The sequence below is a fragment of the Glycine soja genome, chromosome 12 (assembly GCF_004193775.1).
Source record: "Glycine soja cultivar W05 chromosome 12, ASM419377v2, whole genome shotgun sequence".
Classification (NCBI taxonomy): Eukaryota; Viridiplantae; Streptophyta; class Magnoliopsida; order Fabales; family Fabaceae; genus Glycine; species Glycine soja.
Window position 1 is genome coordinate 42,379,737 of NC_041013.1, and position 15,444 is coordinate 42,395,180.

The 15,444-nt window shown below is 32.1% G+C and overlaps 3 protein-coding genes and 2 long non-coding RNA genes across 5 annotated transcripts; 2 read left to right on the forward strand and 3 right to left on the reverse strand.

Annotated features, from left to right (window-relative positions):
- The first annotated feature begins 972 nt into the window (after positions 1 to 972).
- On the forward strand, positions 973 to 2,326 carry LOC114380108. Its single transcript, XR_003659651.1, has 3 exons — positions 973 to 1,152; positions 1,289 to 1,367; positions 2,023 to 2,326. It is a non-coding gene; the product is annotated as an uncharacterized LOC114380108 (long non-coding RNA).
- A 1,877-nt stretch (positions 2,327 to 4,203) lies between these two features.
- LOC114378144 lies at positions 4,204 to 6,182 on the reverse strand. The gene is made up of 3 exons (XR_003659263.1): positions 5,974 to 6,182; positions 4,571 to 4,657; positions 4,204 to 4,464 (listed from the first exon to the last, which is right to left on the reverse strand). It is a non-coding gene; the product is annotated as an uncharacterized LOC114378144 (long non-coding RNA).
- A 710-nt stretch (positions 6,183 to 6,892) lies between these two features.
- On the reverse strand, positions 6,893 to 9,065 carry LOC114379567. Its single transcript, XM_028338245.1, has 2 exons — positions 8,795 to 9,065; positions 6,893 to 7,935 (listed from the first exon to the last, which is right to left on the reverse strand). Exons 1-2 carry the CDS (start codon positions 9,018 to 9,020, stop codon positions 7,142 to 7,144), a joined length of 1,020 nt encoding a protein of 339 aa, XP_028194046.1. The 5' UTR covers positions 9,021 to 9,065; the 3' UTR covers positions 6,893 to 7,141.
- Positions 9,066 to 10,180: 1,115 nt separating this feature from the next.
- On the forward strand, positions 10,181 to 12,353 carry LOC114379566. The gene is made up of 2 exons (XM_028338244.1): positions 10,181 to 10,451; positions 11,319 to 12,353. Exons 1-2 carry the CDS (start codon positions 10,226 to 10,228, stop codon positions 12,110 to 12,112), a joined length of 1,020 nt encoding a protein of 339 aa, XP_028194045.1. The 5' UTR covers positions 10,181 to 10,225; the 3' UTR covers positions 12,113 to 12,353.
- A 747-nt stretch (positions 12,354 to 13,100) lies between these two features.
- On the reverse strand, positions 13,101 to 14,328 carry LOC114379042 (receptor-like protein kinase THESEUS 1). The gene has a single exon (XM_028337599.1). It carries the CDS (start codon positions 14,326 to 14,328, stop codon positions 13,210 to 13,212), a length of 1,119 nt encoding a protein of 372 aa, XP_028193400.1. The 3' UTR covers positions 13,101 to 13,209.
- Positions 14,329 to 15,444: the final 1,116 nt, after the last annotated feature.

The window sequence follows — 15,444 nt, forward strand, 5'->3', positions numbered from 1 at the left end:
GCGCAGCCAAGCCGCGCCGATGGAGGAGTGAAGACGTTGTTTTGTGATGAGAGCTGAGCCATATTGGTGGTCGGCGAGCCGCGACAGTCCACGCCGCCATGCTTCGGTGCTGAAGCTGAACTAAACGATTAATGGAGATTGCAGTTGCCAGACGAATAGAAAATGCGGACAAAGTTGCTATTTTATGTACCAGAAGGATCGGTTCCCTTCCGACAGTAAAAATTATTTTTAGTACAATACAAGTCTAGCATGTATTTAATTTACCACATTAAATGCTTAATTACTTTTTTCTCTCTCACTATTTGTTCAATATTCGTTCTTATTTTAAAATAGGGGTTTAATAGATTTATTTTAGTTTTTTTAAGCACAGATTTATTTTAAATATTATACTGTTTATTGTTATTTACTACAAACTTTACATTATTTATTCATAATCATTAATTAACATTACAGTTAATTAAAAAATCTCACAAAAAAACAGTTATTTCAAAAATCTTAAATTCTAAGTATCTAAATGTAATTTTATATGAAATAATTTATAAAATTAATATAAGCAAATTCTTTTAATTTTATTAAAAATAAATTTATCAATTGATTTCATTAAATATTTATAATTTATAAATTAATTTCAAATTGTCATTAAAATATATTTTTTCTATTTTCAACTAATTTTTAACATTCAATTAATTATCTTATCAGTTATATACTTTATATTTATCAAAATCTTTAATTTCATTTATCTTTTACATATATACCTTAGTTAATATTCTTTAGAAAGAGAGAGACAGAAAGAAAAATCGGGATCCTTAGTTCGATGCTATTTATTTTTACAATTTGGTCATAGAGCTTGGGTTTGATCCGGCCAATAAAAAAAAAAAAAAGAAGATGAAAATACATGTTAAATATTTAGAATGAAAGAACTGCATTAATACAGAAGCTCACATTAACATTGAGCGACTGTGAAAGTGGTAAATTAGAATGCTTTATATCATTCACTGTCTTTATGAAAATCACAATGTGGACATTTCTCACTGTTGAAGTTTATTTTGATATCAGTTGTTGGCAATGAGTTTGTGAAAGACTCGGTGAAGTTTTCGAACCAATCTACAACATTTGGACAAGCATTCAATAATTTCACCCGTTCTAGAAATGGTAATCTTCACAAGGCGTGTTTCCTTTAACAGTACATTGTGTTTAAATACTACTAACGATCTCCCTTATCTCCCCTCTCGTTATTATCCTTAATCTTTGTTGATGATGCTGGGTGCCGTTGTTTCTGTCATGGCAGAAAAAGATTCTGGTAAAGCAATTGATGTTGAAGCTGAAATTAAAGATGTAGACTGAGTCTTCACAGCTATAACATGTTGGTAAGTGTGAAGTAATTAGCAAATTTTGAGTCGAATACAGTTAATTAAGCCTATCAATCATGAATCATGATCTTTGTCATTCCTCCAACTTTCTGGCATATGTACCAGTTAAACCAACACTTTTACTGAATTGCAAATTGCCAGGCAATGCTTAACATTCACCTGAAGATAGAACACTTGGATGTTTCCTGTGCACGATTTCCACCTTTACAAAAACCTTTTAGGATGAGGAATAGTTTGATTTGATACGGATGCATTAGTTAATGACATGAAAAGATGCCTTAGTATTTAGAGTTTGTAAATGAAATTTCAGAATACTAGATAACTATATTTTTTCAGTGGTGGCACTGTGATTTGAATCTATGACCTCCTGTGGCTTAATAGTTATATGAACAAGGGAAAAACATTTTCCTGTAAAATCAGAGTTATGAAGAGTCTGGAATGGTCACAATATGTCCATGCATTTTAGAAGGGCTAAAAATTAATTTTGATATTTTGCTAGAAATTTGCATATTTAACTACTTGGGTCCTAGTCATAGTTAAGCATGTCATATTATTCGGTAAATTTTATATTCTGGGTCTGTTTTGGTTCCAATAATTGTTTCTCTCTTTGGCTGCTAAATTTACCTTTCTGAAATTCTCATTGCATTTTCAGGATGACTACACTGAACACCAATCTAATTAGGTTAAAGAACAGGCCGTGGCTTGCATTTTCCGTTGTATTGAAGACACAATGAATGACACACATTCAAGAGAGAATAGTGTGATGAGCAAAGTAACACATTCTAGAGAGGAGTGTGGTGAGCAGAGTAACATTGCAATTGTAATATAAGTTTTGACAGTAATGTTTCTCAGGTCACACCTCTATTATTTTGGTGTACCAAAATCCTGCTTCATTTTTTCCTTTCATTGTTACATAAAAAGCTTAGAAGGAATAAAGATGCGTCATTTCAATGTCAGACTATAAATTGCTTAACTTAGGCTGTATTTTAACTAACAAAAACACTTAATTAACCGTTTATTAAAAAAATTCTTATCATATGAGGGTTTATTTCATGAATTTGATCATGAAATTTATTGAAATAAATTAAAATGAACTTATTTTGAACAGTTACCTGAAAAAAAAAACTATTGAAATTATAAGTTGAAAATATTCTTAGGAGTCATAATTTATTTTTTTGAGTTCAAATAATCTCTATATATTCTTTTTCAAATACCCTTTAGTTATTTATACTTTTTTTTTAACTCTACTCGTTAACAATATTATTCCAAAAGAATTACTAAACTAGTCCTATGAATTACATTCTGCTTTGTATGTTTGGTAAGACTTTTGAGGTGTTTATAAATTCCTTTAACAAGCTTATAAGCTATTTGATTAAATTAAATTAGTTAGTTTATAAGTTTTTAATTTTTTTTAGTTTTTAGCTTATAGTTTATAAGTTTTAGTTAGTTTATGGTTAGCTTTATCAAATATAGTTGTAATCCTAACTTTTAAACAACTAGGTTTACCAAATATAGTCATAATCCTAACTTTTAAAGTAAAATAAACACCATGTAAAAGTTGTTCTTCCGTGTGCTTGTCTGATTCAGTTTGGATCAATTTGAAGATAATATCAATTTTGATTCAATCAAATAAAATTAAAAAACAAATAAAAATGTGTTTAAATTAGATTAGATTATTTAGATTCTTATTTTATTTTTTTTAACATTATTTGTAACATTACATTAAAACATCATTTTTTAAATAGTGTATTTTTCCTCTTTCTTTTGGTCTAGTTGTTTTGTGTATTTTCCTCAAAGAACTTACTAGCTTAATGATTAGTTTGCCTTTTCTATATCCCTTAAATAAATAATATTATAAGGAATTAAGTTTGCTTATTGATGATGATGAGATTTTGATAATTTAACACCTAAGCAACTTAAATGTTTCAAGCACCCACAGCAGTAATGAAATGCCATTAGTTCTTATGATCACTTTTATTAATTATAAGGAATTGTTACTTAATATTACTTGCAAGCAAAATAAAACTAGGTTAAATTATTATTTTAATCTTTTAATTTATTTTTTAGATTTAATTTGGTCTTTTAATTTTTCTTCGATTTAATTTGATCATTTAATTTTTTAAATCGATTCAATCTGATCTTTAATTTGATCATTTAATTTTTTAAATCGATTCAATCTGATCTTCACTTTATATGATAAGAAATCACATTTTAAGACAGTTCAAAATTACCACTAAGTGATTTTAAATCCTCACAAAATGCATATTTTCCAAAAAATAAATCAATTTTAAAATTTAAAGAATCAAAATGAAACTAAATAATAAATTAGAAGAAAAATAATAATCCATAAACTCTTATTTTTTAAAAATTTAATTTAAGAACGTTATGGTACTTTATCATTTAATTTTAAAAAAATCCATATTATAAGAAAGAAACGTAAAAAAAAAGATAGGAGAAAAAAAAATCTTTTAAATTATATGATAAAATATGATAATATCCTTAAATTAAATTTTGGAAAACAAAATAATAAATGGATTTAGTCCAAAATTTTTGGTGTTAAATACTAATACACACTAACTAGGATGGACATTAGCATTTTCCCCACACACACACACATATATATATATATATATATATATATATATATATATATATATATATATATATATATAATAGTAATATAGTAATAAAAAATGATTTGGTGGTTTTAAACGATTGAATTTGAGCACGCACCCCAGTTTACTCTTATGCCTACACTACATCTACAAGTCTACAAATTAATAAATAGTCATTTAGTAAATTCAGCTTAGTTTTATGATAAATTGACTGAACGATTCGGTTATAGTACCCACACTGGCTTTTATCCCACAAAACGCTTGAATTTATTACCATTTACCAGTGGCGATGTGCTAGAGAATACCATAACAGTGATATGTTTCTAAAAGGTGTGATTATTCCAAACCATATATTGCTACTAAAACTAGTCTCATTATTACAAAGATAAAAATCACAACTAGAGAAAGCTGAAGTCAAGTAGGGCAACTTCTTGGCAGATGTTATAGCAAACTCAAGCCTTGTTTGATTCTCCAACTGTCTGCAGAAAGACATGGCGAACTTCAATTCGTGAGAAAGTTCCGGAGTGTAAGAAGCAGCCCAAAAATTCATACCAAACATTTTCCTATAGATGTTAACTTATGTACCTCTTCATTCTTACCCTTGCCTCTAGTGAAGAACTTATAACCGCTATAGAGGAGTACACCCTATCCAGTCAAGGAAACAATCACGAACTGCAACAGCAACAACAGAAGGCTTGGTAAAATTTCAATGTTTTACAACAACAACAACGCCTTAATCCTGCCTAGGTTAGCTTTGCTATTCTTAGCCGGTTCCAAGCCCGGATAAAAGGAGAGGATTGTGTTAGGCTTTCGACAGCCAACGTAAAATTTTGTCGAATCTCTATGACAAAAAATTTCAATGTTTTAGCATGACCAAATATCAGAGAAACATGTACAAGAAGCCATGAGGTGACCAAAATATTCACAAATGACAGTGGCGTTATTCAACTCAACCATCTATCTGCTTAGCTAGTAGTTTCAATAGTAGATCAACTTTCTGACCCTGACTTGATATATACTAGTTTATGTGAGTGTGTCAGTATGACGAATTATATCACAAGTGTGTGTGCTTGCGTGCATGCTGTTCTTCAAGAGTTACTGAGGTAAATTCCCTTGAATTTCAATGTCAACATAAACTTGTACAGGGCGAATGGTTTCAATCACAGACTCAAAGGTCTTCCTCGGAAAACGGTTAAGAAGTGGCAAATCTCTAAAGAAGATACTATTTCAGCACTATAATCTTGCCAATACGATAATGACTCGGTAGTCAGCATCAAAATGTGGTCAATCTGAATATCCTGAACTAGCATATGAGAAAGTTTCTAAAATCCTAAAGTGACTTAACATGTTCTTCTTTCCACTTCGATGGACTCATCGGGTCTTGCCAAAAGTTCACCTTTGGAGGTCCATGATGATCAGTAACATGTCAAACAAAGTAATATAGACAAGTGGTTCTTTAGTAAAGAGGGGGAAAAACCAAAAAATATTTCACTTCATTAATCACTCTCCACATGTAACAGTGGCTTACTTCAATCTAAACCAATTTTTAGCACATTAAGTTCCACAAACTAAGAAAACACATCACGCAAATTACCAATCAGTGATCTTTGCATTATCATAAGGCCATTCCATATAGCTATCATTGTATCACACATCAATAGTTCAACAACACAGCAAATTGTAAAAGCAAATTGTTATTTCCACAAACTATGCCTGCAGTACTTCGTATAATATTCCAAGAATATGAAATTATGCATTTTATTTTAGAATATCCCAACATAGCAAATTAGCAATGAATTTGGACACAAAAAGGTCTACACTGCAAAAATTGCAACCTTCCAAATTCCAATGCCCATTTTACTTGGTAGAGCGTTAGATTCAAAGATTAGAACTTTTCAGCAATGAACTATCAATACGGAAAGCCCTTTTGCGGCAAGGAACGTAGAACAGAGCAGGCATGCATGATGGAAGAAGAGCGGGGAAATTACCAGCGGCGCCAGCCAAGCCGCGCCGATGGAGGAGTGAAGACGTTGTTTGTGATGAGAGCTGAGCCATATTGGTGGCTCGGCGAGCCGCGACAGTCCACGCCGCCATGCTTCGGTGCTGAAGCTGAACTAAACCGATTAATGGAGATTGCAGTTGCCAGACGAATAGAAAATGCGACAAAGTTGCTATTTTTATGTACCAGAAGGATCGGTTCCCTTCCGACAGTAAAAATTATTTTTAGTACAATACAACGTCTAGCATGTTTTAATTTACCACATTAAATGCTTAATTACTTTTTTCTCTCTCACTATTTTGTTCAATTTCGTTCTTATTTTAAATAGGGGTTTAATAGATTTATTTTAGTTTTTTTAATGCACAGATTTATTTTAATATTATACTGTTTATTGTTATTACTACAAACTTTACATTATTTATTCATAATCATTAATTAACATTACAGTTAATTAAAAAATCTCACAAAAAACAGTTATTTCAAAAATCTTAAATTCTAAGTATCTAAATGTAATTTTATATGAAATAAATTTATAAAATTAATATAAGCAAATTCTTTTAATTTTATTAAAAATAAATTTATCAATTGATTTCATTAAATATTTATAATTTATAAATTAATTTCAAATTGTCATTAAAATATATTTTTTCTATTTTCAACTAATTTTTAACATTCAATTAATTATCTTATCAGTTATATACTTATATTTATCAAATATAATCTTAATTTCATTTATCTTTTACATATATACCTTAGTTAATATTCTTTAGAAAGAGAGAGACAGAAGAAAATCGGGATCCTTAGTTCGATGCTATTTATTTTTACAATTTGGTCATAGAGCTTGGGTTTGATCCGGCCAATAAAAAAAAAAAAAAGAAGATGAAAATACATGTTAAATATTTAGAATGAAAGAACTGCATTAATACAGAAGCTCACATTACATTGAGCGACTGAGCTTAATTACAACAAATTAAGGTAAGTTTTTTCTGTTTTTTTGTTGAATTACAACAAAGGCAAACTAGTGTGCATAGAATCACACTTCCCAAAGGCGAGGTTTCAGATTTTTCACTTCAACCATGCATTAGATTATTGTTTCTTAACATACCCAACACAACATATATATAAATTAAGGATAAAAAAAAAAAACACAACAGTTCTCATTTCCTGCAAACAATTCCCAACCCATATGAAAACTTGGTGCAATCAAGGGTGCCATATTCCATCACTTGTTGGGGAGTGGTCTCTTTCTCAGTTGAACTTCCCTGTGAGTACACACAAGAACCACAATGAGGAGAGAGCAATGAGTTAGTTCTGTACTTGTCTTCTCCACCAACAACAGGCATAGCCACACCAGGCTTTGCAGGGTTCTCAAAATCCAATCTATAAGTCCTTCCAAGCACACCATCAACTTTTTGGGACAAAGCAAAGAACCTGAACTGAACTTCCAAGTGAGCAAAACAGTCATCAGAGGGCACTTGGTAGTTGTGAATTCTGTCATCTTCTTTGGTTATTGGCACAACATTGACCAATATTTCAGCCACATCCTTCAGTGTAACCATGACACCGTTCTTGCTTGCCACTCTTTCCACCTTTATGTCCTTTTCTTCAGTGTACCAAGTGGAGAGAGAGCCTTCAGCTAGGGCTACTTGGTTCCCGTTATAGGTGAATTTGAAGTGGTCAAGTTCATCATTCCATTGGGGTGTCTTGGTGGCCTCAAGTGAGAAGGTTTTGGAGTTGAAGAGGATTCCAAGGGCTTGGATCCATGTGTAGTCTCGGCTTCTTCCTTCAGGCCTGTGTCCGATGAAGCGTGCATTCATCTGAAGGTTGGAATCGGAAACTAAGGTGAAGTGTTCGTTGGTTTTTCCGTGGAAGTAGAAGACTCTACCATCCCCACCAATGAAACGGGGATCATAGCATCCAGATCCTGGTGCATTGCAGTTTGGCTTGCGACCTAACAAGCAAAAAACGAATTGCGTGTATTGATTGTGTTCCCAGGAGTAAAACCTTATGATTCAATATCATTTTTTTTTTTTTTTATCTAGACCACGGTTATTATTATTTAGTTTGTTTAAATCGGATAGAATTATTATGAGATAAAAATTTTCTTTTAAATATTTAACACACTTATATATTTAAAATTTAAATTCAAGACCTAACTCTAATTAAACTAAAACAACTTCACACCAATTAAAGTAGTTGCCTGATGATATTTAAGACCATTATGTATATAATTTGGACTAATATTCATATATTATGATGCCAAATTTTCAATTTTAAAAAAAAATAGTTGGTAAATTTAATTATTGTCATGCAGATATTAACAAAAACTATAAACATATTCAGGATTATATAATAATTTGGAAATGGATGAACAGCCATTTGCTACTTTACACTTAAAGAGAGGCATATGAATGGTAAGGGATATGATATGATAGGAAATAGAGATAAAGATAAATGAATACTAATAAAATATTCTTTTAAAGAAGGGATGCTTATATATTATTACACCAATAATTTCTCTTATTCAGTTCCTCTAGGTGTTCACTTTAATTTAGTGTTGAGTTCATAATTTTGTTATTTTAAATCAAATAATATAACGAGAATTTAGTTTTTAACTGAATCCATAATATACTTTTATAATTTATCATTACATATTTCATTAATATAAATGGCTAATGTTAAACATTAAAGTACAAACATTCATGGGGATTTACTATAAAATAAAGATAAAAAGCATTAACAAGTATTAGATGGCTATATAATATTAATTCAACAAGCATATATAAGAGTAAGAGAAAGGTTTATCTTACTTCTGCAGACTGCCTTGCAAATAGGTTTGTTGCAATCGATTTGGCAAACCTTAGTCTTAGGATTGTTTGTTTCACTGTCGGGGCATTCAGCAGGACATGTGATGTGCTTTCCATAGCATCGGGTTCCTCTGCCGCAGTATAGGTTTTGATATGCCTTGGCATGGATCAAGCTTGAGACAAACACTAGGAAGAATATTAGGAGGGAACTTCTTTTTGTGATCTCCATTCTTCAATAATCTGTGTGTTTGTGAAATATAATAAACACACAGAGAGATGGAGACAATTGATGCAGCAACTATATCTTCCCCGGGTATTTATAGATGTAGCTTCAGGGATGCTTCTATATTATGAAGGTGACTTTTGCAAATTTGAAGTATAATCTATAGCTAAGTTAACTAAACTCAAAGTAAGAACGTGGGGTTCTGCTAATTGAAAACATAAGGATTCATATAATTATTATTTCTTCTTATAGCAGATTACATTACATTGAGGTGATTTCTGATGCCTTCAACCGCAAAATTGGTTGTTGGACCTGTGATAAAATATATAACTAGCTATATTGATATCAAAATCATGATATGAATTATTGGTATGGTACATGCTTATGCATGAGGTAAGGAGCTACATTAAAGTTTGGAATCTTGACAATGAAAATAGTTTTTTTTTTGAAAAATCTAAAGATACTCAAACATGTATTACCTCCCCTTGATTAAGTTTATTTCACATACTAATAAGAGTTAGAAATAAATAAAAAACTTATTTTATCAAAAAACTTCATGTTTGGCAAGGGAGAGACAGTCACGTAAGTTTACAACAAAGTTGAAAGCGTTGACCTTTCACAGAAGCAACAATATACTAACATGTGTTATACTATCCAACCTCAAGTACATGGCAGTGGCATCTAAACAATATCACTCGTAACCCAAAGGTTCGGAGCGCCTAACGCGCCCCTGAGACACATCATATGGAAAAAAAATGCTAGACATTCTATGTCATATAACTTTTTTCATTGTCAAGATTCCAAACTTTAATGTAGCTCCTTACCTCATGCATAAGCATGTACCATACCAATAATTCATATCATGATTTTGATATCAATATAGCTAGTTATATATTTTATCACAGGTCCAACAACCAATTTTGCGGTTGAAGGCATCAGAAATCACCTCAATGTAATGTAATCTGCTATAAGAAGAAATAATAATTATATGAATCCTTATGTTTTCAATTAGCAGAACCCCACGTTCTTACTTTGAGTTTAGTTAACTTAGCTATAGATTATACTTCAAATTTGCAAAAGTCACCTTCATAATATAGAAGCATCCCTGAAGCTACATCTATAAATACCCGGGGAAGATATAGTTGCTGCATCAATTGTCTCCATCTCTCTGTGTGTTTATTATATTTCACAAACACACAGATTATTGAAGAATGGAGATCACAAAAAGAAGTTCCCTCCTAATATTCTTCCTAGTGTTTGTCTCAAGCTTGATCCATGCCAAGGCATATCAAAACCTATACTGCGGCAGAGGAACCCGATGCTATGGAAAGCACATCACATGTCCTGCTGAATGCCCCGACAGTGAAACAAACAATCCTAAGACTAAGGTTTGCCAAATCGATTGCAACAAACCTATTTGCAAGGCAGTCTGCAGAAGTAAGATAAACCTTTCTCTTACTCTTATATATGCTTGTTGAATTAATATTATATAGCCCTCAAATACTTGTTAATGCTTTTTATCTTTATTTTATAGTAAATCCCCATGAATGTTTGTACTTTAATGTTTAACATTAGCCATTAATATTAATGGAATATGTAATGATAAATTATAAAAGTATATTATGAATTCAGTTAAAAACTAAATTCTCGTTATATTATTTGATTTAAAATAACAAAATTATGAACTCAACACTAAATTAAAGTGAACACCTAGAAGAACTGAATAAGAGAAATTATTGGTGTAATAATATATAAGCATCCCTTCTTTAAAAGAATATTATTAGTATTCATTTATTTTTATCTCTCATTTCCTATCATATCATATCCCTTACCATTCATATGCCTCTCTTTGCCTCTCTTTAAGTGTAAAGTAGCAAATGGGTGTTCATCCATTTCCAAATTATTATATAATCCTGAATATGTTTATAGTTTTTGTTAATATCTGCATGACAACTAATTAAATTTACCAACTATTTTTTTTTAAATTGTAAATTTGGCAACATATTATATGAATATTAGTCCAAATTATATACATAATGGTCTTAAATATCATCAAGCAAGTGCTTTAATTGGTGTGGAGTTGTTTTAGTTAAATTAAAGTTAGATCTTGAATTTAAATTTTAAATACATATCTGTGTTAAATACTTATAAGAAAATTTTAACTCACAATAATTCTATCCGATTTAAACACACTAAATAATAATAACCGTGGTCTAGATAAAAAAAAAAAAAAATGATATTGAATCATAAGATTTTACTCCTGGGAACACAATCAATACACGCAATTCGTTTTTTGCTTGTTAGGTCGCAAGCCAAACTGCAATGCACCAGGATCAGGATGCTACGATCCCCGTTTCATTGGTGGGGATGGTAGAGTCTTCTACTTCCACGGAAAAACCAACGAACACTTCACCTTAGTTTCCGATTCCAACCTTCAGATGAATGCGCGCTTCATCGGACACAGGCCTGAAGGAAGAAGCCGTGACTACACATGGATCCAAGCCCTTGGAATCCTCTTCAACTCCAAAACCTTCTCACTTGAGGCCACCAAGACACCCCAATGGAATGATGAACTTGACCACTTCAAATTCACATATAACGGGAACCAAGTAGCCCTAGCTGAAGGTTCTCTCTCCACTTGGTACACTGAAGAAAGAGACATAAAGGTGGAGAGAGTGGCAAGCAAGAACAGTGTCATGGTTACACTGAAGGATGTGGCTGAAATATTGGTCAATGTTGTGCCAATAACCAAAGAAGATGACAGAATTCACAACTACCAAGTGCCCTCTGATGACTGTTTTGCTCACTTGGAAGTTCAGTTCAGGTTTTTTGCTTTGTCCCAAAAAGTTGATGGTGTGCTTGGAAGGACTTATAGATTGGATTTTGAGAATCCTGCAAAGCCTGGTGTGGCTATGCCTGTTGTTGGTGGAGAAGACAAGTACAGAACTAACTCATTGCTCTCTCCTCATTGTGGTTCTTGTGTGTTCTCACAGGGAAGTTCAACTGAGAAAGAGACCACTCCCCAACAAGTGATGGAATATGGCACCCTTGATTGCACCAAGTTTTCATATGGGTTGGGAATTGTTTGCAGGAAATGAGAACTGTTGTGTTTTTTTTTTTATCCTTAATTTATATATATGTTGTGTTGGGTATGTTAAGAAACAATAATCTAATGCGTAGTTGAGGTGAAAAATCTGAAACCTCGCCTTTGGGAAGTGCGATTCTATGCACACTAGTTGAACTTGTCGTATGCTCAGTTGCACATTGTAATGTAAACTCTTGTACTAATGCAGTACTTAACTGCTATGAATTTAAAAATGTTGTGTTTTGTAGTTTAAATGATTTGCTATTCTACCCAACTTATATACAAGTTTCATACTACTTTTGATATTCAACTCCGAATAAAATTAAAGTTTTACTTTGGTAATATGTGCTAATCTTTAATACAAATATTTATTATATTATATGCAGATTATGTAAAGCTTCAATTTTAATTGAATAACATTATTAAAAATAATTAAATTTTACTGAGAAATGATAGTAATATTCTATTGAACATGCACTTCTTTTCTAACATTCTTTTAGTAATTGATGATTGAAATTTATTCAAAGTCATCTAGGAGAGAAAATAATTAAATGAAAAGTAAAATTTATTGAAATTGATAGATTTTTAATCAATTTTTGTCAATTACAAGAATGTTAAAAAGAAAATGTTACATAAAATGATGCTAGCATTCCCATTATACTAAAAATGATCCTTTTATGTTAGGTTATTTTTCTTTTGGAAAGAAATTTCATTTTTAATCTTTAATTTAAAATCTTTTCATTTTTTTTTTACTATTAATCACTGTTACAAAACAGTTAAGGATAATGTCATGTTGATGTTATTATGTTTCACATCAGCAAAAAATAACATCGTGATAATATTATCACATGATAATATTATGAATATCAATCATCATGTTAGCAGTAATGTCAAAGAGCTAAAAAAACTGACTAATAATAAAAAAAATATAGACTTAAAAAATGACATATTTATACATACAAAGAAATATTTAAACATTTTAAGTATGTCTACTGTGCAACTAGGAGAACTCTAAACCAAGTTCTGTTTAACCTTAGTGTACCGAAACATTGATTTGGTCATTACTTGCTGACCTGATGGTGATTCAAAGACTACTTGGTAACACGGCAACTAGCTCACTTTCACTTCTGACATTTCACAATTTAAAAATGAATTTTCCTCGTCAGCTATGTTGCTGAGTTCAAGGTGCAAAGCATCTTCCAAACAACACAAGACAAAACCAATTGGTGGTCTATTGATCCTATTCTCAGCCAGGCACCTTTTAGCCACCTCCCAAACCTTGTTAAGAGAAGAAACTCTCGCTTTGCCAACTATATTTGGGTCCATGATCTGATGTAACTGACCCTTTACTTCAGAATTCATTGCCCATGTTGCTACATTAATTTTCTCTGTGGGAAGACCATGGTCTAAAGCAGGCCTACCAGAGATTACTTCTATTAGAACCACCCCAAATGAGTACACATCTGATTTCTCAGTTAGATGGCTTGTTCTGAAGTACTCAGGATCTATGTAACCAAAAGTGCCCTTCACACTAGTGACCACAAGGCTCTCATCAAGAGAAGACCCTTTCTTTGATATACCAAAATCTGCTACTTTGGCCACAAAATTCTCGTCCAGGAGAATGTTGGCAGTTTTCACATCTCTATGGATTATGCCTTCAACTGAACTAGTGTGGAGATAGTGAAGCCCTTTAGCAGCCCCAATGCAAATTTCAAGTCGTTGCTTCCAAGAGAGTGGTGACTCACATTGTTCATAGAACCATTTGCTTAAGGGTCCATTGGCCATGTATTCATACACAAGAATCATTTCCTCCCCTTCATGGCAATAGCCAACAAGAGACACGATGTGAGGGTGTTGGAGTTTGGATAACAATTGAATCTCGTTTTGGAATTCGGATAAGCCTTGTGTTGATAGAGGGGTGGCTCTTTTAACTGCTACTTTTGTCCCATTTTCAAGTTTTCCCTTGTAGACATTCCCAAACCCACCAATGCCAAGAAGAAAATCCTCTTGAAAGTTGTTGGTTGCTTCTTGGACCTCTTGGAATGTGAACACTCTACAAGTAACAGAGCTATTTGATGGCTTGTCATTGTGATATGTTCCCTTGGACCTGCGAGCTACCAAGCAATAACAAAGTGAACCAAATAACACTAACAAGATGGAGACAGCAATAACAAATAGAACTGTGCTAGTGGAGCCATGGCTTGGAATGGAAGGTAATTCAAATGCCATCAACAAATGCAACTGAATTTTTGAAAGGAACAAAGGTGAGGGTCAATGAATCTTTGCATTTACATTAATGTCATGCTCCTTGAACATATAGATTGGCATTAATATGGCTCACAAAGCTGAAGTTGATTAGTAGAACAAAGTTGAGTCAAAACAGTTATTGAGGTAGGAAGTGGACGTAATAGAGTCCGATTTTGTTTGATATCAAACTTGTAAGAAGCTAAGCTTGTGAAGATTGGAGCAGATTGGAGATAAAGTAATAGAATTGAAGTTTATAACAAAAGAATCGTTAGTTTTCAAACGTAATGATGAATGTCGTGAATCAGGCATAGAAAGTTCGACCTGCAAAGGCAATATGTTTTTGTGAGTCACAAGCAATCAAGTAATAGCATATTGGCACATTAACAGAATGTCAAAGGGTAGTAGAGTTAACCATTTCTTTGAGTCCATATTCTCTGATCTCTAGCACTATTCACATGTTGTAGAAAAATGTGAAGTACCACGAACAATCATCAACTTTTTTTGGTGTACAAACTATATAGTATGTCCACATTGAAATTTCTACGTAATTAATATCACAAAACAAGAAGGCAGGGGTATTATTGGCATACATGATTACATCATTGAACCCGAAAAACCAGACCAAATATCTACAGCTGATAGAATCTGACAATTTAGCAAATTTAATTATAGAATAGTAAGATTAGTAGTCACAATTCTACACCTATAACTTTCATTTTATTTTTACATGATTACATCATTGAACCCGAAAAACCAGACCAAATATCTACAGCTGATAGAATCTGACAATTTAGCAAATTTAATTATAGAATAGTAAGATTAGTAGTCACAATTCTACACCTATAACTTTCATTTTATTTTTCTTAAAATTGAATCAAATCTACGCGTTTACATTCTTACCGACTCATATTATGCCAGGTTTTATAATAGTAAATCAAACTTTATCGACAACATTGAGTTATCAAAGTATTTATGTAGAATATGACATGGCATCCGATTGTCGGTATACTAGGAACAAGATTTTAAATCTAGTGAACTCGTATCGTTAATGGAGACATGCTGGTTGTATTTATAGGATACAGATGGGTGTGCAAGAAA